The sequence below is a fragment of the Pithys albifrons genome, chromosome 2, assembly GCF_047495875.1.
Source record: "Pithys albifrons albifrons isolate INPA30051 chromosome 2, PitAlb_v1, whole genome shotgun sequence".
NCBI lineage: Eukaryota > Metazoa > Chordata > Aves > Passeriformes > Thamnophilidae > Pithys > Pithys albifrons.
In genome coordinates this window covers 57,924,323-57,951,138 of record NC_092459.1, presented here as the reverse complement: position 1 = coordinate 57,951,138, position 26,816 = coordinate 57,924,323, and the positions used below count along the sequence as shown (strand labels likewise).

At 38.6% G+C, this 26,816-nt stretch overlaps 1 protein-coding gene across 3 annotated transcripts in view; it reads right to left on the bottom strand.

Moving 5' to 3' along the window:
* Positions 1 to 26,816, bottom strand: part of PDE7B (phosphodiesterase 7B) — a 175,999-nt gene that overhangs the window by 22,286 nt on the left and 126,897 nt on the right. For all 3 annotated transcript variants that reach the window (XM_071549129.1, XM_071549130.1, XM_071549128.1), the window contains 3 exons: positions 16,788 to 16,871; positions 3,687 to 3,838; positions 2,170 to 2,233 (listed from right to left, as the gene is read on the bottom strand). In XM_071549129.1, coding sequence (XP_071405230.1) covers positions 2,170 to 2,233; positions 3,687 to 3,838; positions 16,788 to 16,871 — 300 coding nt within the window. The remainder of the gene's footprint in view (positions 1 to 2,169; positions 2,234 to 3,686; positions 3,839 to 16,787; positions 16,872 to 26,816) is intronic.

Below are 26,816 nucleotides of genomic sequence, written 5' to 3'. Positions count from 1 at the left end.
ACTAAATAATTACTAAAAAATCAACAGTTTGTAATGAAATTTTTTATTTTATATATGACTGTACTAACCCATGTACCTAGCTCAGCTACAGTTGCACATCACAATGATGATGCAGACAGAAAAACTGAGTTGCAGTATTTACAGCCTCAAGTCCCACTGTAATGTTACACTGGCCTTAACTGTAAATCCAGTACTGGGAACACTGGCAAAATCAAGCCTGACTAGAATTATATGATCAACTATACTTATACACAGTATTTTAAAAAGTTTTTCCTGCTTAATTCAGCATTAAGGTTTCCAGAAAAGTTAGAAAAAACATTCCAAACCAACCAATCCATACTACATATAAACAATGTTTGAAGTGAGTTTTATTTCACATAACTCAAGAAAGAAAATAAATATAAGTATGAAGAGGACATGGAAATATAATTGGTCTTGACTAATGAGCAAGGGCACAGAAAGATAATTTAGAAAAACAACGCTTTTGCTTCCCAGGCCATTTGTAGTCCTTTCCACTCTTCACTGCCAGTCACTCAGCTGAATGACCCTCTGGTGGTGAATGGGGCTGCATCCAGTTGGCAGCCAGTCACTAGTGGTGCCCCCAGGGATCAGTATTGGGCCCAGTCCTGTTTAACATCCGTACTGATGATCTCGATGAGGGGATCGAGTCTATCATTAGCAAATCTCCAGATGACACCAAGTTGGAAGAGAGTGTTGATCTGCTGGAGGGTAGGAGGGCTCTGCAGAGGGACCTGGACAGGCTGGAGAGATGGGCTGAATCCAGCGGGATGGGGTTCAACAAGGCCAAGTGCTGGGTCCTGCACTTTGGCCACAACAACCCCATGCAGTGCTACAGGCTGAGGACAGAGTGGCAGGAGAGCAGCCAGGCAGAAAGGGACCTGGGAGTACTAATTGACAGGAGGCTGAACATGAGCCAGCAATGTGCCCACGTGGCCAAGAAGGCCAGTGGGATCCTGACCTGTATTAGGAACAGTGTGGCCAGCGGGACCAGGGAAGTGATTCTTCCCCATTGGACTTGGCACTGGTGAGGCCACACCTTGAGTACTGTGTCCAGCTCTGGGCCTCTCAGTTCAGGAAGGATATTGAGGTGCTGGAGCATGTCCAAAGAAGGGCAACAAGGCTGGTAAAGGGACTGGAACACAAGTCCTGTGAGAAGTGGCTCAGGGAGCTGGGGCTATTCAGATTGGAGAAGAGGAGGCTCAGGGGAGACCTTATCATTCTCCACAACTACCCGAAAGGAGGTTGTAACAGGTGGGAGTTGGTCTCTTCATCCCAGAAACCAAGAGGGCACAGCCTTAAGCTGCACCACGGGAAGTTTAGACTGGGTATTAGGAAGAAGTTCTTCCCAGAAGGAATGATTGGGCACTGCAATGAACTGCTCAGGGAGGTGGTGGAGTTACTGTCCCTAAAGGTGTTTAAAGAAAGACAGGATGTGGCATTTAGTTCCATGGTCTAGTTGACATGGAGGTGTTGGGTCATAGGTTGGACTCAATGATCTCAGAGGTCTTTTCCAACCTGGCTGATTCTGAGATTCTGTAAAGCAACTTTTCCCTACACCTTCTACCCCAGACCAAGCTAATTACATTGGGGGTGAGGAATGAGGGATCTCAGTTCTGTGAGCCACGCAGGAAGGGGAACCCTCTTTAGCAGTTACCTGATCAAGAGGTATTGCATAGACACTGGGGTGAGGGGCTTGGTGTTACAGGCATATATTTAGAGAAAACATTTCACAGATTTTTACTGTCTTAATGAATTACCTAATTGCTGCTGCTGAACAGAAGCAAAGGTATCTTCACTTAAAGGTGATAGAAATTGACTAACTATGGTTATTTGGATTAATTGACCGATGTATCTAACAGGTATATTTAAAGCATCTTTGAAGTTTCCCAGGTAAAGGAAACAGAAACACCTTCTTTACAGAGCTGACCACAACAAATATAGGAGGTTAGATTAATAAAACAGCACACTTTAAACATTACCCTATAGTTCAGTAAAAGCCTGAAAATGTTCCAGGATATGCTCTTAAGAGAGGTTAAACATGGCCAATTTGTCTTCAGTAATCTAAACTTGAAATGTTTAGCAAATAATTAATTAGAGATTTTTAATAATCATATATGAGAGATATTAAAGACTTAAAAAATTACTTACCATTTGTCAAGCGGTCAAACAAGAAAATGTCAAAATCCCACATTCCCACTTTGGATAGCATATGCTGGGAAAAACAAATAGGAAAAGGCAAATGACCGGTGTGTCAAACCATAAAGCAGATTTTAATTACTCCATGTTAATCAATCAAAAGGTTTTCCACACAGAGAGTGATTGGGCACTGGAACAGATTTCCCAGGGAAGTGGTCATAGGACAAAACCTGACAGAGTGCAAGAAGCATTTGGACAACACTCTCAGGCACATGGTAGGACTCTTGGGGGATAGTCCTGTGCAGGGCTAGGGGTTGAACTCAGTGATCCTTGTGGGCCCCTTCAAACTCAGCACATGCTGTGATTCTGTGAAGTTTTGTTCAGGAAAGCTATAGAGGTGTACCTGAAATATCAGACACCAGGCACCAAATGTAGCTGTACTGCATAAAATACCAGTTGCACTTTTAGCTGAGTAGGTTTTGAACTTGGGACTAAAAATGCCTTCTAAATGGAGCTCAAAACAAGGAATAATGTAAACCAAAACTTTAGGAAAATATTCGCTTTTACTGCACAAATTCTTGTTCTTCCATGTCCCCAAATCAATTCACTGCAAATTTTCCTAGATTTTTAATACAGTGTTTTAAAATCTTAGCTCTCATGGTGGATATGAGTTACAATTTGCTAAACAAACCAATATGCAGGAATAGTTTTTATGAACTTACATACAGTGCTACTGTAAAGCCCACTCAGACAAGCAGAAAAATCCATCATTACCACCATATTCGGTGTTTTTACAGCTACATCAGTTCAGTCAAGAGACTGAGTCTGGACTAGTTTTATGACCTACAGTGGTGCATATGTGCATGAAATACACGTTCATTCCCATCTCGAAGTCTACATTCAAACCCATTCTGGATTCTTCATTACTTTCTAACACCTGGCACATAATCTTCTCTTGCAGAGAATAGAAACTGCCAAGACACATAATCCCAATGCCATCAGTTGCTCAAGTTTTGTTAGAAAATAGCACTCAAAGCAAGTATAAGAGCTGCAAAATAAGATAATTATATTTTGATCATTGTGAAGTTCTCTGCAGTGAATGTTCCCTGTTTCCTAGCCTTTGCCATTATGGAGGGCTATTCTGGGTTGCCCAATAGCTGTTCCATACCAGGCTGAGAGACACCTGTTTTTTTGCAAGTGGATGAACTAGATCCCGCATCAAGGCTGCACTTACTCAGATCAGAAATTTAGCCAGAGATCCTTCATCCTTTAATAAATCCAAATTATTTCAGTAGTTGAAATCTGAAAATTTTGAATAGAGTTAGACATTTTCTTATTGCTTTGAGACCTGAGCCTTTAAAGCTGCAACCATAAAAGAGGAATGGACAGTCTGTTTGCCGTGAGGCAGGCACATAATGTGGGTCATTTAAGAAAGATCTGTCCTAAACCTTTTTATCTGAAGACTGAAACAAAGTTGACACTCTCTGTAATACTACTGAAGTAAATGGAGATCTGGAGACTTCTCTTACCCTTGCTTGCCCAAGGTAGTCCTCATCCAGTAGGTACAGAGAGGCTTGTGGTACAATTCCACGCAATAACCGGGATGCATGGAAATACCTCTGGAAACTTAACAGTCTTTTCACCTTTTTCTTGGTGCCGATTTCCCCTGAGAGTGTTGTATCTGTGAAAAGCAATCAGTGTAGAAACCATGAGACCCAAGATGATGGAAGGCATTATCAATTATTTAATAAGAGAAATATCAAAAACTTTAAAATAGTGACAAAATAATCGAAAGGTTTATGCTTCTTGCTGATCCACATGAGGGAGCAGTATTCAAATCACTGTACTTCCGCATAATTTATTTGCTTATTTCAGAAAGGAGATATGTTCCAGTGAATAGAGTACTAATGTAGGCCTTGGAAGATCTGAGTTGAATACACTGCCTGCCACAGACTTCAATGTGATCCAAGCTAAGTTACTGAGAAGGGAGTGTGTGATGTATCACCTAACCGTAGATGACTAGAGGAAGCCTAAATGACTAAGCAGACTTAGGTACAGGAAAGCTGCTCCTGTTCTTCTGTGTCTGCTCCCTAGCTATACAATTGAAAATAACATTACTTTGCTACCTCATAGGACTGTCACTGGAATATATTAAAAGTTGCACAACACTAGCAGACAAGGTGACACCAGAAGAGACCTCAAATACAGTTTGAAAACATAAATGTATGATTCACTTTTGGAAAATGACATAAAAGGGAGAAAAAAATAAGAATAGGTTAACAATCCTGTTGCTTCATCTGCCAACCTTGCTACATATAAGGGCAAATCACAAATGAAGAAAATATTTTAGTTCTGCAATTCAGAAAGCAGGTATATTCAGGTAATGCATGCATTTCTGCTTACACAACAGAGTATGATCTTTTCACTCAATACCAGGATAATTCTAATTCCCTAATGCTGTATTAAGAGATTTTCATATAGGGCTAAATGCCACATAAAAGCCAAGACAGTTTACATATAGTGATTAAATCACTAATTAGAATAACTAAATTACCTTATTTTTAGTAAGAAAAATATGCAGGTTTTCTAAAACTCAAAATGGTTTAGGTCATTTCATCTGAACTTTTAACAGAACCTCACATACAGTTATGGTGTTTCCATTTTGCATGCTGATGGAAGTTTCGGAGAAAGAGCTCAGGAACTTTGACAGTTGGTCAAAGGTAGTAAGATTCAATACAGCTTTACTCGTAATACATACCTTGTACGAAACTGAAGATTAAACACCCCTTTGAGAGAACAGTAATGCTTCCTTGAGATAAAAAGCTCCATAGCAATTCACTGGATTTCAGGTTTAAATAAGGGTTTATGAAAAATATCCATGAACTGAAAATGGCTTTCTCTCTATTCTCTATTTTTCCATCTCCTTTTATCAAAAAACCCTGAACGTTTGTTCTGCTGTGAAATTAAAATACCACTTTGTCTGCTGTTTTTTTGTGAGTAGTATTATTCTGAAAGGATTTTCAGGGAAGTTGTTAAGGGATTTTGGATCATAGATGGTTCAGTATTTGATTTCTCCAATAGCAGATGTGTGAGCACATTCTGTAGCAAGTTTCTTCCTTATTAAGTAATCCAACAGCTATTGAGTGACACAAAGTCAATAATGTCAAAACTCCCCCATCCTTACACACTATCAACATAATTTCCAACACCAGCAAGTCTCATGGTTTCCATGAGCAGTCTGAAGCCCCCATGGAGTTTTAATAATATGAAAGCACAAAATAGTTTTATTGCAACTTGACAAGCCATGTGTTTTCTAGAATGCAAACAGTAACAACTCCACTACTGTACCAGCCTGAAGGTTAGGTTTTCATTTATGATGTGCCAGCACCTGCCTTAATTCTCTCACACATTTTAAAAGCTGGAACAATTTCATGGCCCATTGAAGGAGTGATTAATGTAGGTGTGAACAGTTAGCCAGTGGCAGTGACATGTAGAGGAACCAGTAGACTTGTTTTATATTTGTTTTCACCTATATAGGGCTGCTATGAAATTGCTGGCATTCAGTTTAATTTCCGGATAACAAAACACTCTTCAAATGAATTCGCTTTTTTAACTTGTGTTAGCTCTTTCTCAACTTTCCAGCTTTCTGTTTCCATGTTTGCCCTCACACCATCACCACTTTCAGGTAACAAGTTTAAATTTTGAAGTACAAAAGACTTGACTTCTGTACATTAAAAATTAGTAGTTGCTTCCACTAATTTTTATCTAAGTTAATATTTGTTTTTTCAGTTAAGGAAGATGACGAAAATTATCACCTACACTCTCCTAAACTGTCCTTAAAACTCACATATAGAGTTGCTGTGGATGATCTGAAGGTGAAGGTTTGGCCCAAGTCCCAACATGTAGCTGTACATCGGATTATGAAGAAGAGGTTCTTTTATCCTTTGGATTATCAGATCATTTCAGTTGCAAAAATAACACTTGCCAAAGCACAAACTCATCAGGCAGAAACCAATAACTTCTTATTATGAAACATATTTTCTGAATTCAACCATCAAACTTGCTATCCATTGCTCTGTATGGTTGTCAGGGGTCTCAACTCAAATTTAGTCCTCAGCAGACAGTGCCTCTAAAACATGACTTGATGCTTCAGTTGGACACTTTATTACAATACATTATGCAAAAAAGATTACCCACAATATTCTGCTGCCCTGTATTTTCATTCATAAGGGAAAAAATTCGTAATACTGATAAAGAACAGTAGCAAATGTATTTTCAAAACTGGACTCTTGACAGAACAGCCTGAATCCCTCCAGGCTATCCACATGCAAACTCTGGATGTTGACTTAAAAGAGTATTATGTTAAAATCACATCTTTTGGATCGTTTCAGTAATTGATTTGTCTATGAATCACAGGACTAATCAAATGACTGCTATGACCAAAATAAATTACTATGACATCTGCAATAATGTACCTCATTATGATACTGCTTGCATAAAACTGGACCAAGACTCTGCCCCTCTCTGAGCACAACACACCTCAAACTAGTATAATCTCATCAGCATTTTCTCTCTCCCTTCCCAAGATGTGTCAAACAAACTAAAAAAAAAAAGCACAACCATGCGAAGTGGAGAGAAAAAGGCTGATTAAAAAAGAAGAGCAAAAGGTGAAATAGCCAAGAGCGAACACTCAAATTTTCCCTCAGCTCAGCAGTTGCATGTGAATCTCCCAGAAGCACAGAGCCATTCCTTGCATATGGGATCCACCAGATGACACAAAATCAAGATGCAGTTTTAAGAAGAAATTAAGGGTTTACGTGAATGACAGCAATATGCTGGACACATTACTTCTTTATTGAAAAATTTAAATTTCAGTTTAAATCATAAATATAAACTTCTTGATGATGGAAAGTCATGATACAAGTCATACAGTGCCTTTAGGTTAAACTGAATTATGAAGTAAGTGAATCAAAAATACAATGCAGGTATTCCTGAATTACAACTATGAAACTATGCATAATAAAACATATGCTATAGCATCTGGTTAAAGGAGACAAGCTGCAAAGGCCACATAGGAAGGATTTAGTAATTAGATGCAATTTTGAAATGAACTTGAAAGACAAACAAGAACATCTTTTATTTATACCCATAAAACTTCCCCTGAGAACTGTGTTTATCTTCAGTCATTGTGGCAACTTCTGAATGTTTTGTTTACGTAGAAGAACTCCATTATCTATATCTCTTAGAAGATGCCCATTCTCACATGCTGTGGAGTTGCTGCTTGGCACAGGGGTTGGAGAAACCCTTCTTTGTATACTGAACAAAATTCCTGTATGATTTACACAGACATCTTGTATGAATTACATACACATTTACAGAACTGTTCATATAAACGTTTTTTTTTCACAAGGTTCACCTTCTACCTTCCGAAGTCCTGGCAGCCTGAGCTCACAGTGTATCTCCTGATGTGTTTTAGCAGCCAACAAAAGTGGCTGCATTTTATTTTGGGTAATTTGATAGCCACATCACGTATACACACACCAGCAGACCATGGATGATGTCTGCATACTGCACATGACCCTCAAGAGGTTAATAAGCTATGGGAATCAATGGTTGCCTTCTCTCTCCTAACACAGTTCCTCCAGTTACACAGATCTTCTCACCTTAACTACAGCTCACTACACACCAATCTCTGTTATTTCAAGGAAAGAGGTTTACTCCACTGGGAACTGCTACCAGTTTTCTCTCACATTTCTTTCACACTGCTGTGCTAGTGCGTGCCCACAGGCAGCATGAATATAAAAATGATGGAGGTTATGTTAACAATGCTTGAGTTAACATCCAGAAATGATCACATAAATCAAATTTGGACAAGGATATACTTAACACGGCACCAGATATTCATTACATTGTTACTGTACTTTCAAAGCAAACAAACTTGGTTATGCATTCAAATACAGCCTCAAGAGTTTTTCTTCACAGTATCACCTATTTTTTTTTTTATTGCACCTCAACAAACAATAAAAACAGGTCACCCAGCAGCATGAGTGGATAACAAAAGGTTTATTAAATTTCAAAAGCAAACTGATTCAGAAAATATTTTTTCTCTTTTTTTCCAAAAGTGTGCAGAATAAATCACGTCCTCAAGCAGCTGCCTTTGACTCATACAATTTTTGACACCTTTCCCCCTCTTCCCAGGATGCAAAGGCATTCCATACACAGCCACTATATGCCTTAAGAGTCAAGCAGGATTAGTAGAAAAGTGCTGGAATGTCCAGAAGGTAAGGTGAGACAATGACTCTTGCAATTTAAGGTCCAGTTTGCAAACAGTTAGGACTCTCGAAACAGTCTGTCTGGTTCTACACACTATGGAGGTAATTTTCTGCACTGGTTACTGGCTTGACAGCTAGTTAGAAAGCTTTGCTTTGAGAGCCCGAGAGATGTGTTATTGACTTTGGAGGAATAATTGATGTTTGTCCAGGTTTTTTTGTGTAAAATCATGTTATGCATTTAGATCACCTTTACCAAAGTCTTGTTTGGCATATTCATTACATGCTTGGTTGATGAATTTTTCTTATAAAGAAGAGCACATAGCACTGATAATAGAAAAAGAAGTTGCTGTGCCTTCCTAATACCTTCTTGGATTCTGGATTTATCATATTATCCAGAAGACAACAGCAGCATTACCAAGGTAATCTAAACATTAATTACAAACCTACTATCTTAAATTTTAATTTTGGAGAAAGCAACGGTAAACTAGAAGAACAGAAAACATCTTGTCTCTGCACTGTCTAAACTTTCCTAACACATTTTCCCTTGTACTCCAAAGAGCCTTCAGAAAGAAAACACTGCAGTTTTGAAGAAAGGCCTGAGAAAACGTGCAAAGCACCAGAAACCTACGTGGAAGGATTGTCACTTAAAAGCTTTCAGTCTAGTGCAGAAGGACCAAGAAGCTCAGTTGAATATCCCAGTTGTATTTCTCAACACTGTGGCTGGTGTAAGAAGCTGACAAACAGGTCTGATTCAAAAATACTTTATCCATTTTATCATCTGAACTGCAACTAAGAAGACAAACACCTTGCACTGTATTATATCTACAGATAAATGGGTTTTGTACTGAAACCTCGTTACTGTGGAAATCCTCATGACACTTCTCAAACTATATGAGAACCCAAGAAAGTTGTGTTAAAAACACTTGTTTTTACTTGCTTCTCTAATGTCTAAAATATTCTTTGTTCCTTGACTTCTGATAAAAATCAGCCTTAGAGGTCAAGTGCTCTCTGTTAGCTGCCATTGCTCATATGGCTTGCAACTGTATTATTTCTCCCGAAAGGGTAAACATTTTTTTTCAATTAGGCAGAAGCTGTGAGAAAAAGAGATGGATTCTGAATACATCAGAGAAAAGCAGAGAATTAGAAGTATAACAAAAGGACTGTAAACTTTTCTGCTTTGAGTAAAAATTCCATTCTTTGACCATGCGCACAAGTGCACAAAACCAATGCAGAGCCCTGTTTACAGACCAGGTACTCGTGTGCTTCCTTAGCTAGTGTGAGAGGTTCTGAGACACCAGCTTTCTAGATCACCTTGCTTTGGAGTTTCTCCTCCTTTGAATATGACTGGAAGTGATGGTGGCTTGTAACAACTCAGCTTCCAAATCATAAAGTTCCTACACAATTGTTGGCACCTTGAAGAACAGCAGTCATGCAGTTTCTTCCCCATCCCAAAATATATACTTTTTGACACAGTTTGAAAGAGAATAGAGAATTTAAGAATTATGCTGATAAACTGATTTATGTAACGAATAATCCTATTACACCAAGTTCTGGAGAAATTAGGGTTTCAAAGACCGCTTAAGTGACAGAGGCTCTGCCATAATAACAGGAAGAGGAATAGATTATATCCAAATTTAAGATGACTTAAGATGTGTTTCTCTTCACAATTTGCAGTCTTTGTTTGGGCCATCACTCATCTTTATATAAACAAACATCTTGGCATCTTTTATTAAGCCTCCTCCAAGTTCTTAGGAAATGGCATGTTGTGTTCTGTTTTTCACAAACTTGTTATCATTTCAATATGAACCCTTGCTTTGCCACTTCAATCTTTGTACAGTAGCACAGTCAGGACCTTTTCTTCCTAGAACTGCACATGTTCTACAGCTGATTATAGTTTCTCCAACAGGAAATGGTACATCCCCTCCTCCTTCACTCCCCTTGAGAAAAAACAACATAACCTGTACTAACAGCAAACCCAACTTCCATTTATCATCCTAATGATCCCTTCTGCTTGCTCTTTCTTTTGCTCTAGTCATTTGGAAAGTATCCTCAGTGTTATCTGCAGTACATCCTTTCCCCTTCCTAATCAGGGAAAAGAAGGTGTGGTAGCAGAATGGGTCATTAGGAAACTTTTAAAGGGATATTCTCAATTAGCTGATTTGCAATTCTATACTCAAAAAATAAATTACAAACGTGTATAATCAGGTCAGTGTTCACTAAGACTTTGTGTGTGAAGCACAGCTAGGTTATTTTTGTTTGTTTTGCTTGCTCTCCTGAGTTCTCCTGACGCATTCTTAACCCAAATTGATGAATTTGTTAGCATATGAGGGCATGTACATCAATCAGTTTTACATTCTAGGTTTCATTTTCTGCAAATGTAGCATTAAAGCTAAACCAGGTGCATGAATTGCAGGAAGTAGAATATACTTTTCAATAAAACCTGGTTATTAAATTTTGCAGATAGCAACTCTTGCAAAAACACTTAAAAATGCAAACACCACTACAAATGAAAAAACCTTGTTGTTATTTGATGAAAAGGGTGAATCAGACTGAATTCTAATGACAGGAAAAATTTTTAAAACAGTGTCACTGGGAAAGAGAATAATCTTGGTGCTGAAACATTAAGAGAATTCCAATTTCTCTTCCTTGAATATGCAACTGATAGCAAGGTCATAGGTTGATCAGCTCTGGAAATGTTCTTCCCATTCAAACCAGACACAAGCTAACCAGATTAAGAAATCTGCATGTCAAGGGGATTTTCATGAGTATCTTTTGGATATCCACGAGGAACTAAGAGAGGTATTATGTAGAAATAACATAGTCCTCATAAGATCTCTCCCTTTCTAATTTAATAACCATCTGGAACTTTGGACTCATCTCCACAGGCTGGGTAGGGATCTGAGTAATCCAATCAGCCCTTGAAACTTCCTCACAAAACTTTTAGTGTCCTAATTTAACCTGTGTCAGAAATATCTAAAAAGGCATCTCTCACTCCCACTTTTTTTCTTGCCAAAGGCAACAAAACAAAACAGTTAACCAAACTCTTTTAAACCTCGCTCAATTGGGTTCAGCTTACTTGATGGTTCAGTTTTGGGTTGGTGGTTGTGGTGAAGTTTTATTTTCCCTGGAGACAGGCCCTACCTGAAAGGCCTGGAGTGTTCAAAATCCAAACCCAAAAAGGAATGTAAATTTTGCAATGGACCATTCTGTAGACAGGCAAAAACCACAGTTTCAAATGTCCACAGTCTTTGGTTTTCTGAGATGAGGACTTTTTCATGACTTCATATGTTCCCTTATTAATTCTGACACTTTTCATTTTTCCAGTACCTAATTCATACATGCTTTGAAAGTATGTGATTAATTCATTTTATTTGCAAACAAACTGAAAAATGGAGTATTTTGCTTGACTCAAATCAGACAGCAAATTGAGGACAGAGACTGAATGGTACTAATGTTACCATTTATCACTACCTTGTGATGAAAGTATATTATCTATAGTAAATTAATTTGCCAAGCTAAGCTTAAAGCAGGTGGGCTTCTTTTGGACTCCACTTTCACCTGCATGACATCACCAAGGTCCTAAGTAATATGGAGACATGCCTTTGGAGTGTCTACAGACACGTTTTGACATTTTATGCATTCTCAGATCTTACTCTGTGATCCTGTTGTGCAAGGTGTAAGAAAACAGACATCTCTTTGTGTACCATGATTTGGGTACAGAAACTCCATTAGCACGTCCCATACTACATAATTTCCCTTCCCTTATCTTTCTTAGATCAATATATACAGAAGTGAATTAAATATAGTCAATTACAGGTTAATAATTTTGTCATTTAGAAGCAAAAAATTCAATCCAGAAAATGTTTAGCATAAACAAGATGGGAACTGGAGAATCACTGTTTAAGTCTTACGAACCAACTTGCCTTCTCACTTAAAAGCTTCGCAAGCAAATTTGTAAACAATAAGTTACTTATGTCAGCTGCAAACTGTTATTTTGTTACTCAAGTGAGTTTCTCAATAAAACAAAGTGTCAAACATAATTGAGTAGGGTGAGGTCTTCTTGGCTATTGCTGCATGATTACTGCAAGCAAGATTCATCACAAGGAATTCCCTCAAAATTTTGCTCAACACAATAAAGAAATGTACCATCACAGTCACCAACAAAACTCATCATGAGATAATGAAATCTATTGAAATCAATACATATTAGTCACTGGTGGGATCTGGTTCAATGACTCACTGAGCAACTTTGTGAATCAGAAAACTAAATTATTGCTTTCTATAGCTATGCCCCGTTATTTCTCAAATCTGAATTATACTTTGCTAAAAGGAAAACTGGATTCATTTTCACAGTATAAGTATTTAAAATTCTAAATTATTACCCACAAATATTCAGTTTAACTCCTTTTCTGTACTGTGAACAGAGTAAGGTTCATTTAATTCACAGAAATGCAGAAGTGCCAATTAACTGCCATCATTAATTTCAACCTGCATTAGGTTCAGTTACAAGCTTGAGCTACCAAGTTCAAACATTCTTAAAATCTGTAAGGTTTGGTTTGAAATCAATTTTACATCATTTAGACATTGCATTCAGTTGCTAGAGGGCACCTAACACTTGCCTATTCCATCCTTAACTGGTTCTGGAAAATAAGTTTCTAATGCTAAGTCTTTTTTTCTTCCACTGCCTTATTTGCTTGAAGAGGAAACCCTCACTTTACTTGATGTCAACCTACAGGGCTGCACAAAATTTCCTATCTTTTAAAAAATTTTGGAGTTTTTAAAGTCTGATATTTGTACATTAAGCATCCCAGTGAACATGGAGCCTCAGGTCTGTCATGTTGAGCTTATTTTTTTACTGGGGCTATCCCTGGCCATCAAGAGCAGGCAGTTTGCTTGCCACATCATGTCAGGACAGAAGGAGGGACACTTGTGTTGGCTCCTGTGTCTTCCCAGCAGGCTGACAACAAGCATCGGCTTCTACAGCTTCCCTCAGGGAAGAGGAGCTGCTACACAGCTTTCCCTCAAGCTTCTGGCTAAATACCATCAACCCAAACATGTATCCGGTAGGCCATGCAGGTCTCCACAAGGTGCAGGGACTGACTCTGGAGGCTGAGGCAAACATTGGCTCCTCACAATACAGAACCAGGGAGTTCTCGGTGACACAGGGATATTCTACATTCAACTTGGTATTCCAGAGTCATCTTAAGAGTCCCCAAACCCACCAGTGCAGTGCAACTATGCCTAAGGAAGCTTGCAACTAGGCAGAGAAAAGACAGGAAGATACTTAAGCCCTACATCTCCTCCAGACAGGATCCTGCAAAATCCTCAGGGTCCTGACAGCCTGGCACAGACAAGGTGGAGTAACATTAACTGTCTATATATTGCAGAGAAGCACCTAAGGAACGTGTAGATGGCATCACAGATATTAGCTCAAACAGCAAGAAGCCAACATCAATACAGTTGGCTTTGATTAGGGCTATAGAAGATCCCATTTTCAGAGCGCAGGAAGTTTCCCTATCCAAAAGGACTTAATGTTGTCTTAAGTTACACAGTGACTTTACTGCAGGAATCCAGAAAAAACAAAAGATGTGGTCTAGTCAGTGTTAACCCTTAAAAGATAAAGTAAGGGAAAAATCTTCTAGTTTGACTGAATCTGCAAGTTTGCTAAAAAAAGTTATATTAAGTAACCTTTAGTCTGACATTAAATATCAATGCCCTGTATTATTTCTTAAATGTCAATTTTCATAATGAATGTCAACTCTGTTCAAGAATGAGCTTCAGTGTTTTCCCTTACTTTAAAACAAGGCTGGTACTGTTACTTGGAATAGTTTTTCAGATGATAGAGGGAACAGTCACTATTCAAGTTCAGTTTGTTAGTGAGAAGATAGAGAAATGTTTATATTGCATTTCTTCACGACTTCTGAGGATATTTCCCACAATACATTCTCTGCCTCATCCCTCTGTTACTCTAACAACTTTCCGTATACAGTTGCTGCCTGTCAGTTACTGCCCCAAACAAACCCAACACGGTGACAAGTTATACTGCAAGTATTAGTTAGGCACTTTCCAAAAAAATCCTCCAGTAGTGACATTTATATATGTTTCTTTTTGATAGAATGCACAGCACAATGGGTTTTGCTGCTTGTATGGTATGCACAGCAGAAATGGATTTAAGAGATGTAGATGAACAAATAATATAAAAGCCTGTTTACTTCCTGGAAAAGCAAGTCTGCATGGTCTGACACTGAACATCTTCACTTACTTGTAGGTCACTGAGTGAGCCAGGCCCACAGCACTTCCCATCTACAAAATCAGTAGAGAAATCTCTAGAAATTTCACTTCATTTTGCATGTAAAAATTAGGCCAACTCTACTCCTTAGACAGAAAACAGTAAATATATAAAACATGAAAACATTGTCAGGATCACTGCTCTTCCTTGCACAGAGATCATAATCAGCTATACTGACATTAATTCAGATTACAGAAAAGCAGTAAAAAGAGCAAGTCAGAGGTCTCTGTGACAGAGAGCACAGGAACATAAAATCCCAGGTGCTCCCCCTTCATTGGACCAGAGGTGACATGCAAAGAGGCACTGCTTTTAAGCTCAGCTGTTATGGTAGAGGGTTATGTGGAATGCCCTGCTCCTTGCATGATCAAAGGCTGAGTATTCACCAGTACATCCTTTCACCATCAATGCCTCCCTAGACAGCCCACAGACAGCAACAGCACTTCCCAGAAGCTGGCAGGATCTGAAGGATGGTAGGATTCATCTACAGGGAATAAAAGAGAAAGCCCGATTGCCAGAAATAAAATCTGGAAGATTTTTGGTTTCTTTAACCGTGGAGACACAAGAACAAATGAATGGAATTTTATATAATGTGTATGAATTCAAAATAAAAAAATAATAATTTAGTCACACTTGACTGTGAATATATATCCACTTCTACTTCATGAATCAAAAGAAGTGCTTTATTTTCTCTCAGTCTTTATAAGTCTTCTCAGTACTGTTTCCAGCTAGTCTAAGCTAGGTTTGGCTTCATGTTTTTCATTGGCAAGTCAGGACTAAATTATCCTCAAAGCTCTGCTTAACCAATAAGTTGTTCCCTTTGTCCTGGGAAAACTGATGGACCCAAATTAGGCCCTTGTATCTTTTTACCTCAGCCACAGCAAGCCCTCCAATGGACTTATGACCCAGAAAATGCTTTTCATCAGCAAGACTGACTTGACTGCAGCACTTTGCTAGGTGGCAGTAACTTTGCCAGAGTGCGCGAATGCATTCCATCAGAGCCCAAGTTCTCCCCTTCCTAGAAGCTCCTCTTTACCTCTGACTCCCAGTCAGCCCCCCTCCTTTATGGTGGGTTTCCTCCTTGCTCCCTGACACCCTTCTCTCATCCCCTTTCCCCGGGCACACAGACAAGGAGTTACAAAAAGGAGAATTAAAACTTTGGTTTGATAATTGCTCTTTAATGAAAAAAGTGTCATCACTAAAACTTTCCTGAGTTTCACTCTGTTTTGATGAAAACAGTGAATAACACTATTTTTCAAAGATTACACAGAGGGATCTGTGCAGGACACAAGGACACATCGAGATTCACTTGTGTGTTAACACTGAAGTTAACACAGCATCCAGGCTGAATGCTGCAGGGCCCAAAACCAAGTGGCCAATGTTTTTGTATTTTATTTTGTTTTTCACAGACTGGCTAAAGGGTCTGCATCAGTATAAAGAATCCATCAGGTAAAAAAAACCAACAGGGACTCTATTTATTCTTTTTCTTTTTCGATTTGCCCTCCTTTATTTACGGTAGTGGCAAAATAACTTCAATCAAAATGAGGTTAAGATTATTTTTAACAGATGTTCACTGCTGGCCTGACCCAAAATCCATTGACGTCAATGAGAAGACTCCATGGGGCTTTGGATTGGGTTCTAATTGTTGGAAAAATTAATGTTATTGTAAACCACTGGTCAGTGCAGTCACATGCTCCCCTTCTGTGCCAATTCTATATGACCGGATAACAGACTCACATAAATCTGTTCCAACTGTTGTCTAAGAGGCTAAAGGAAACAGAGGTTTATCTTTTTAATTCTGAAACACCCCTTCTCCACCCCTCCCCCCAGCACACCCCACAGCCCTACTGTATTTACACTTGACAGATTGAGCGTTATGGACACTATTCATACAATCAAAACATTTCATGGCTAAACTCTGGATAGGAATGTTAGAATTATTAATGCTGACTGTGTGAAGACAGCAGAACTACAGATATGAATGAGATGAGATTCTTTGGTTCATACACTTTCAACAGAGATTTTTATATATTTTTCTTTAAATACAGACTTGAAGGAAGGGTTGCACTTACTGTTAAGAAGACGGAAGTCTATAAATGGGTAGGAGCCACGGCGCTCGGAGACAACCCCTGTCTGACCTCTCACCCGTGCATCTCCTGCAAAACATAAAATCCCCAGAGACATTAGAAGGGACAGCTGCCTTTCTCTGCTGTTTAGATCTACATCTATTTTTTATATAAAGTGATGACATTACACTTCTCCAGTGGGAAAACTAAGGTCCAAAAACTCATCTCCCATGACATCTCTGGGTAATTGGGTAAAGCACTACAGCTGATCCTCTTATCAGAACAAAGAGACAAAAACCCTTTTGTTGCTGGCTGGGATTAGACCACAACACTATCCTATTGAACAGCTTCTTGCCCAGCACGCAGACTCTCGCTGCTTCAGGAGTAGTGTAGAGGTCTGGTTTTTTTCCCAGACAAGAACAGTTGGACTTTGACTGTCATGGCATCGCACACAAAGGTCTTAACCTTGGACTAGGCCCACAATCCAACTGACCTCCACTGTTGTGAGACTGGTCTCAAAATCATTAATAGATGAAAAAATCCCCCCCCAAAAGTCTGAAGATTTTTTAAAGTTATGTGGTTTGGGTTTTTTTGTTCAAATGTTTGTTTTTGTTTTACTTCCTGCTCTTTGAGCGCTCCGGAAAATGTAAGCCTTCTCCTCAAACACTGCAGCTGCTCTATGTAAGTGAAACCTGATGTTCTCAGAGAAGCATTACTCCAGAGCCTTAGGATATATATTTAAATATGATAACGTGACAACACAATACTAAGAATTAGTATCAGTAAGCAGTTTAGATTGATTAGTTCTTGACTTAAACAATGTAATATTGATGAAATAGGCACAACTAATTTAAGGAGAAAAATGCTCTTCAGAATGAGTAAGAGTTACAAAATCTCTCTCCAAGTACATAGGAAGTGGGAAGTAGATGTAACCTTTATATTTCCATAAGTTTAAATATCTTTTAGTGCAATGTAATTGTTTCTTTACAGGCAATTAAGAAGAACAAAACATTAAAAATTTTTAAATATGAAGTTTAGAGATTTTAGAGGTTCTAGTTAGAGTACGCTAGTTCTTCACTGTACCAATTCCTTCTCTACAGAAACAGAGGCTGCAGTGTTGAAAGCATATCCCCTGCCTGTCCTTAAACAGTTCACACTGTAGTCCTCTCAAAGTTTGCAATGAAATTATGAATTACTTTGAATTGTGCTTCCTCTGAGATACAAATATAGCATCTGACTAAACTAAACAACAATAATTTAAGAATTTGGCTGCTAGTGGTAGCTTCTTCTGGTTGTGTTTAAAAACAAGAAAACATTTTGGAGAGTAGAAGGACCTAGTTAGACACTGTTATTTTTTTCTATCTAATACTCACTTAAAATGTGCTTACAATTATGTTTAAGGGAGTAAAGTCAAGTAGAATTATTAAGGTAAATATCTGAGGTGGAGAAAAACTTCCATGCCCTCTAGGGGTCCTTAGAGGTACGAAAGACACATAAGCATGCATGTAAATTAAGAATATTTCAAACACAGTCACTTTTGATTATACATGTAAATCTATTTACTCTCACCCTTACTTTCGCTTTGCTTTTTTGTTTCTAGAGACAGAACATGTGTTTCTTGTTCTCAGCTCCCACTTGCCAACCACTTGCTCCAAGGAACCAGTACAAAACGACTCAAGCTGTTGTTGACCCCACTTACCCCTCCTGATAGCAGGGGCAGGAGGTGCAAACCTCTACCTGCACTTCGGTTGTTCCCCTCAAAGGTATGATAATAGCATGGGTCTACCTTCATCAGCAGGTTAAAATTACATGCAACTTGTGGCAGTGAAGGTATATGAACCTCTGCAATTCCCGTGTTAAAGCGGAGCCAATAGCCAGAGACTTTGGAAAACACCAAAGGAAGATTCATCAGCACTCACGAGTCAGAGCCCATAAAGCAGCACCCAGACTTAAAAGCATTGCTTTCTGTCAAAGGCAGCCCCATCGGATTGGCTGATGTGAGCAGAAAGAGTAAGAATGGCAAGCATATGGTACACATTATATAAACTCAAAAAATCAGGCAGGCTTGAGCCTGTTACTAATACAGGCATCAGCAAATTAAGAACGGGTGTAAATCCAGAGCACGCCTTGACCAAGGCTTTTATTTTTCTGTAGGCACCAATGAATTAACAGGAAACTGCAAATAGTCCCCTGCATTAACACACTGATAAACATGTCACTCGTGACTAAATCTACAGATACTTTCAAAAAATAAAAAGAAAAAAGAGAGAAATTCAAACTCCAAAAATCTGAAAACAACCCCCACCAAAATCCCAAGACATATAATACTGTAAACCCAGAAAGACAGATTTTCATTCTGGACATCAAATAATATATCTGTCAGACTAAGGGAGGTACCATAGTACTACTATAGAGTCTCAAAGTCATACACAGCTATGTATCAAAGATTGCCTAACTCTGATCTCAACAGTTCAACCCCAAACTTGGGGAAGACAACTCTAAAGGGAGGCAGACAACTGGAACACATAAAAAATGCAATGTGGGCTTATCAAAAGTAGACTATGCAACACACTTAATTATCTTGGATAAAATAGCTGTTAGACAAGGGATAAAAATCAATACTGTAGTGCAATTCCAACATATGGACTTCCTTAAATATGTAAGAGAAGCCAAGAGATGAGTACATAAACTGAAAATGGAAAAGACTGGAAGTAAGAAGATAACAAGGTGCACTGAAAGAAAGTTTTGCTTGGGGAACAATTAAATCCATGATCTTTAGAAAACTCATACTGGGAATGGTCCTAAAGAATTTTTATGAAGAACTTGACACAGAATTAGAAGAGCACTAGCGATATTTGATGATAACACAAAGCTGGGAGATAGCAGGTATATACAGCTACAGCTATTTCAAATAAAGTTCACTTCTACTATCACCTTTTCTGCCCCAACTGCTCTGTGGCCCAACTACCTGCCTGTTACTGGTATCCAGCTTCCTCTCATGATGCTGCTGATGTCTCCTATGAACTAAAGATTAGCTAACTCAGACATTTATGTACACTATTCAGACAAGCAATTCCAGCAAAGTGAGAGAAAGCAAGGGAGGTGTTGATGCCATTAGTAAGAAATGTGAATGAGCTTTACTTAACCAGAAAAGCCAAGGAGGACCTGAAGTCATGGCAAATTACAGATGATTCCAACTGGCTATTTTACATTTTTTACCAATAATAGAAGTTTGGGCTGTCTCTACCACTACAGGACTCTATATGCACAACCAATCTGCATACCTGCTGACTTAGGAAAAGCCACGAAAATCTTTATATTCTATGATTACTAACTTTATCCTCAGGGAAGGCAAGTTTCTGATGAGTCAAAGATGTTATCAAGTAGCTCTACCTCATGAATGCGCTATTTCAAAATACTTCACCAGGTGCCACCTAGTCTCTCTCTACATCATTAGAGAAAGATTAGTTAGGAAGTGGTGATGGGCTAAATCAACCACACCTCCTTTCCTCCATTTTTTCTTGGCTCACAGATTTGCAAAACATTTATATACTTCCCTATTACTTTTAATTATATCTAAGTACACTCAACAGAGAGACTAAGAATAAGGATTGCACCAGATGTACAACATATCACATGGTTTTTAATTTCCAAGAGGCGAGGGCCATTCATGGCATCGCACCAGGCTTTCTTTTTTTCATTTTCACAGAGGACTTTGAGGGTGACTTTCATCAGTCCATCAGAGCTTTACATCTCTTTGCTCTCCACCCTAAAATCAAGCTAAACAATTGTTCTGACAATTTATGCAATTAGCAGTTTTAGATAAATAATCCCTTTTAGAGCAAAAGGAAGGATTCTGTGGAAACAAGGCAGGAAATTTTGACAGCTCATTGTGTTCCCAAATGAAACAAGCAGGGTGAAGGGAAATGGCCAGGGTACAGGTTCTCCTTGACTGCTTTGGGCTGAGGATGTAAGGCTGGAACATCTGCAAACACGAAGGGCTGCACCCTCACTGGCGCCAAGTTGCCACAGGAGCTTCCAGCATTGACATCTCCCAGGGGCTGCTTTGCTCCTGGATTTTACTTTGTCCTTCATAAAACAAGAAAGCAAACCAAACAATCCAAAGCAACCTATAGAAGCGGCCTGTTCGGCACATACTGTGACTGACATGCATGACATCCTTTAGTCACAAGAAAATCAGCTGTGGGGTAAGAACCACAGCACTATGGAGGCCACAGCATCAACAGGATTAAGACGGCTCAGAAGGGCTAAGAAAAAAATGAGGCGCCTCTTAACTGCCTGTCACATCTGGAGGAAAAAGCCATCTGCACGGAGGAAAATAACTTTTCCAAGTCTTGTCTGAAATGACGTGGGATTCAATTTCACCAAGCAAGCACAACAAATTAAGAGAGAAAATAGGGCCATAGCTGTGACAAAACAACAGAGCAGCTTCATGCAGCTGAAGTTAGAATGAACCACCAAATTATTCATTTGATTTAGCACACAGCTCTCTGTGGTAAGTCAGGAATACCATAGCAAATTCACAGGAGGCTATGACTATTTATTCTAGACAAGCTTTTCTACAATCTTCTTCCCAGTACTTCTTAAATGGACTGTTTTAGAGCACATACTGCAGCGGCTGACTACTTTTCATGGAAAACCAAGTGGCAGTAGTAAGGCCTCTTGTGGACTCCATGGAGTCCCTGGCTCCTCTGCTATTTCACTTATGAAAAGGCTTGGGATTTCTGAGCTGAAGAAGAGTGGTTGTTGATGTTTTAAGCACCATTCTGGTTTTAGTGAAAAGCTTTTGAGAAGACGGAAGTGTTGCTGTCTAAAAGTAGCAAACTCAAAAGGAAAGTTACTAGACTTATTTTTTATTTGAAGAGGTCTAATGATTATTCATGGTGATTTGTGCTTGTTTGGATTATTTTCATTTTGTTGTAGTAAAGCTATAAAGTTACTGTAAATTCTTGTTTGCAGAAAGCATTTTATAAAGATTTCCTCACGTGCATCAGTTCTTCAGTGAATAAGAACATTTCCTCTGAACAGACACAGCAAGACTAATGTTAGGGGTTACAGTGACAGGACAACTGCCCTCCCCAGCAGGAGAAACTGAGGCAGCCATCACTTCATTGATTTGTAAGCACTGAATTTTTAAACATGTAAACATTCCAAAATGTGAGCTTTTCTGTGCCATACACTGCATGGTTCTACTATTTCTGCTAATAGTCCTAATGAGCTCATATGTAATGATTTCATTCAGTGTTTTCATCAGTTTCATTTCAAAATGCTCTGCAAAGGAAGGTAACTGTTGGTAGTTCCTTTTTACAAAAAGGGGATAAAATGATGATGTAGAAACCATAATTCATTTTTGTAGATGTTTTTACCTAGAAAATCACTTAATTTCCCCTGCAGTGGTCCTACCCCAGGAATGAATTAATTTATTTATTACCAGCCAATTACTTGAATCTACCCTAAAGTTCCTTTTCCATATCTGTAATAGTTACAGATGAGACATTTCACACATCCTGTTTTCTTAGTATTTTCAAGTGAATAGTTGTTCTTAAGCTCAACATAAACTACTGGCACTGTTCGACTGTACCTATCAGCCCTAATTTCTGCCCTCCTTTACTGACCAAAATCCATATCATTGCTGTATCTTAAATCTCTGAAACTTCTTGTGCCAATCAGTAAAATGCAAGAAAGAGAAGTTGTCCATCTGTTCATAAAACCCTTCTCAGCACTGGAATTCTCCTGGTAAGTTTGCTTTTGCATTGATGCACACTCTATCTGGATATATGGGAAGACCCTAGGATCCACAGGCACACCTTTAGCAGCAGTCCATTCTGACAAATGAACCAGTTAAATGAGTATTTTACAGACACTCTTGAAATCCTCCCTTAAACCATATTATATCACATCAATAACCCTGGAGAAAAGATTCTGAACTGCAGAAATCTTGAAACAAAACTTTCAACATGCAGACTTTGGAAAAGGTCTTGCAGACAACTGAAATCCAAGAGGATGAGAAAACTGCCATAGGGAACCAGGTAACAGTCGTCATCAGAAATTCAGATACTGAAGCAGTACTCACATTTCCTTCTTCACAGACCTGTTTGTTCTTGCATGAGCAAATGTAGAGCCTGCAATCTCCACTGACAAAATGGCCAGAGTTGATTAGGACAATCTTGCATGGGCTAAATAAGGTAGCTTTTCAAAATGTCAGTATGTTACATTGCACTGGAAGTGCTTTCAATTGTTTCTGAGTTTGACAATGGGCTATGAATTATTGCCTTAAGGTCAAATGTATTTCACATACTCGTAGGTGTAAGTCAGTGGAGAGGAATACCTGCCTCCACCCAATGACTAACACTTTAAGAGATTGAATTACCTTTCCCAGATGCATGTTTTTGACTTTGACTGCAAATGGAGTCTAAGACGCTTCTGTTCCTAAATTAGCTGCCACAATTAAAAGCAGAGCATAGTGGGGAAAGAATCTGAGACCCCACCCAAGAGGATTGTATTCAGACAGCTGAGACCACACCAAACCTCTCATCTGTAAGTATGCCTTTCACTGTGATTATCCTTGTGACTATTTATTTTGTAATAAATATAATAGATGCATACACCTTTAGTTCACACCAATGCAGTCACACCCTCAAAACAGGTACGTACTCTGTACACTCACACAGCGTAGTATTACCCACAGCTCAGTTAAACAAAAATCAGCATCTGTTATGCAATAGCAGTTGGAGTACTGTTCTGGATAAAGTGAGTAACTTATCTCTTTGATACTACTGTGTGATACTTACTTAACTTGCAGTATTTTATACACAAAAACACAAAAGTTAAAAGTGCTAAACCACAGGACACAAAGATAGAAAGTGAGCGTAAGAACAGACAAATTGCAAAGTCTAATTAATCAAGAACTTTTCCTCTTGAAGACATGATAAATTCAGGTGTAGGAGTTTGCAAGCACAACTTCTGCAAAGGTCTGCCGATGGCTTTCATGTGCAGATGAAAAGATAGACAAGTATTATCTAGTGGGAAGGAATAAAGAATTACTGAACTAAAACTAGGAGACAGGTCTTGAAAAATAAGAATCCAACAAGAAAGCATGGAGACATATAAATACAGCATTGTAGGTGCAGAAGACAGAAGTCATCTATCACCTCCTCTATACACGAAAGGCATGGTTTAGACAACCATCTTGACTTTGGCAAATATTTAGCTTGAACTGTATTGTACTGAGCAAGCCATGTACTACCTAGAGAGGCTGAACTCACTAGTAAAAGATGAAAGTTAAAGATTGGGAGGGTTCTGCTTTGTTTGTTTGTTTTTGTTTTTGGGTTTTTTTAGTGATCCATTTATGATTCCCATTCTTACCTGCAGTTTACAGTACTCACACACATTAGCATATGACTGATGGCATCTTGACAGTCTTGCTGCTGCTGTGATCTAGAATGGAAGTACTTTGGCTGAGTTCAGGCTTACCATGCTGCTGCTGCTCAGCAGGGTTCAGGGGAGTATAAGATGGCCTGGGACACTGCTGGATCAGGAAACCAGACTGGTAGTGGGCAGGATCCACTTAGTAAAGTGGGTATTACCATTTTTAGTTCTAATGCCAAGAACCAGAATAAGTTTTTATATTGCATTACTGATGGGGCATTTCTAACTCCAAATATTCATCACTGACTTTCCAGGGAAAGTGGATAATAATATAGATTGGGCACTCCCTCAACTGTCTTGATATTCTTGTCTTCCTAAATCATTTGATAGCTTGTAAATTGCACTGCATTAGGTGATGGGAGCTACGTTAGCAGAATCAGGTTGTTGCATTGCTATCATTGGTTTTGCTCTACAGCCCTGGCAAGTGATAAAACTTAGCGGCTTTCTTACAAATGAAATTGAATCATAAATAACACCTTAAAAAAAAAGACATATCCTGAGATGTTAAGAGCTGTAATAAAACTAATAACAGCTACAGCATAGTCTTAACAACAGGTAGTACGTTGCATTACCATGGCAACTTTGAAGATAATATCTTACCATCATGCTAATCCCATCCCTCTCTCAAATAAATTATAGCATAAATAAAAGCACAATTAGTTATTCAGTTTGTAATTTTTTTATTCTAGTCTTCAGCTAGACTCCCAACTACTGAAATAAACATGTATTTCATAAAACAATTCTAAGAGATATACACTTTCAATTGGCTTTCATTTTGTTTAATAGAAAAGGCACAAAGGACCTGTTTCATCCAAGACCAATACCAAGAACAGGTATAGAATTCAGATCTCTACGCACAACACATTAAAGGAAGCAACTTCTGTTGTCATTTCCCAAAGGATGACAAGGATGTTCTTCACTCACAGATACATCAAGATTGTAGGTTATTCCAAGTATAACTGACACTTTCTTAACTGTAGCAGCATTCAAAATAGAGATGCTCTTTCAGAGAACCCTTTGCATTTGCCTATGTATTGCAACTTCAAACTGAATTTTCTCAAGGATCCACATCTTATTTTATTTCATGATTTGACCATTGTCAATGCTTTAAGTGTTTCCACTGTGAAAACAAAACCAGACTTCTTGAATCTGCCAGTGAGAGTTTTGCATTTGAAGAACAGATTGTTTTTCTGCAGAAAGTTGAGGTAATTGTTGAGCATTTATTCAACCAAGTTTGCTTTACTATTCTGCATTCTCATTTCTCACCCACTAATAATATTTTTAAGTGATCCTTTAAATTAACTTTTTATTCTACAGTGTCCTCAAGAACCGTTGTTTGCCACAAGGTATGCTTCTCATTTTCTGCTGAGGCAGAAACCAACCAATGTAGAAATGCTGAAACCAACCGATGTTACGTTCCATGTGTATCTGGCATAGTCATTGGTTAAAATTTGATATATTATATATACTTAATTTATGTAAAATAACAACTGATATGATTACATAAGTATTAATGAAAAAATGCTGCTAATTCCAAAGTGGAATAGAACAAACGGAGCTTGGGGACTTTTTTTAATGTTCGATAATTTGATATTAACATTTTTGTTTCTGAGGGAGAAAGAGTACACATAGAATTAAAATACAGGATGACAGTCATAAGCCCTGAGGTCATTTCCTGGTTTCTTATGGAACAAATTAGGGTTTTTTCCATGCCTCAGTTTTCTACCTCTGTGTTTTGTTTGTTCTGAGTAGGCAGCAAGTTCCTCTCATGCAGGGCCTCAGTGGTTCAACATCATTTTCTACCTGGATTCCTGGTCCTGGTTTCTACATTAACACTATTCAAACCCTAATTATCTCTGCTTTTTGTACAACCAACAGTTAGGATAGACAACACGAAAATGAATGCAGAGAGTTTTACTCATGACATCAAATCAAAATCTGCTTTCAGCTCTTCAACAGGACACTTAGGAAAATTTCCCTCTACTTCCACAGCTTTGCCTACAAGATTTCTACATCCTCTCTTTCCAGTTAAACCTCAAAAGATATGTGTATAAAACCATAAGTAGTAGTACAGCAATTGCCATTACAGCAACATATCACCTACTTTTGAAACACCCAACATCAGCCAAAACCTAAAGTCTATTAATAGTTTTTACAGAATGGCAGTTAACCTGTGGAGCTCAGCAGGAAAAGCACAAGACCCTTTGAATTTGCTCCCTTTGCATTTTGTGCGGCAAACGTGTGGTTGCCATTCGCCTCACACAGGAGGGATTCAGTCTCTGCTGATTCAGTCTGTCTCCCCATATCTAATGCATGGTGTTTGCACAACCCTTTCAGTTCACAGTCAACTTTAGAGATGAGTGAGACACAATGAAGTAAATTAGTCTCAGTCTTGTGCATTAATCACAGGATAATCCTCCCTGGTTGGTCTCTGCACGTTCTTCATCTCCTCTTTTCCAACCCCTCTCTTCACTATACATAGATACATATTCCTAACCTGTATGTGACCCCTCTTCTTCCTCCCCTTTGACTCAGTGGTAATTCAGCCTCCCCTCCACTGCCTTCTGAGGCTGGAACACTGTGGGA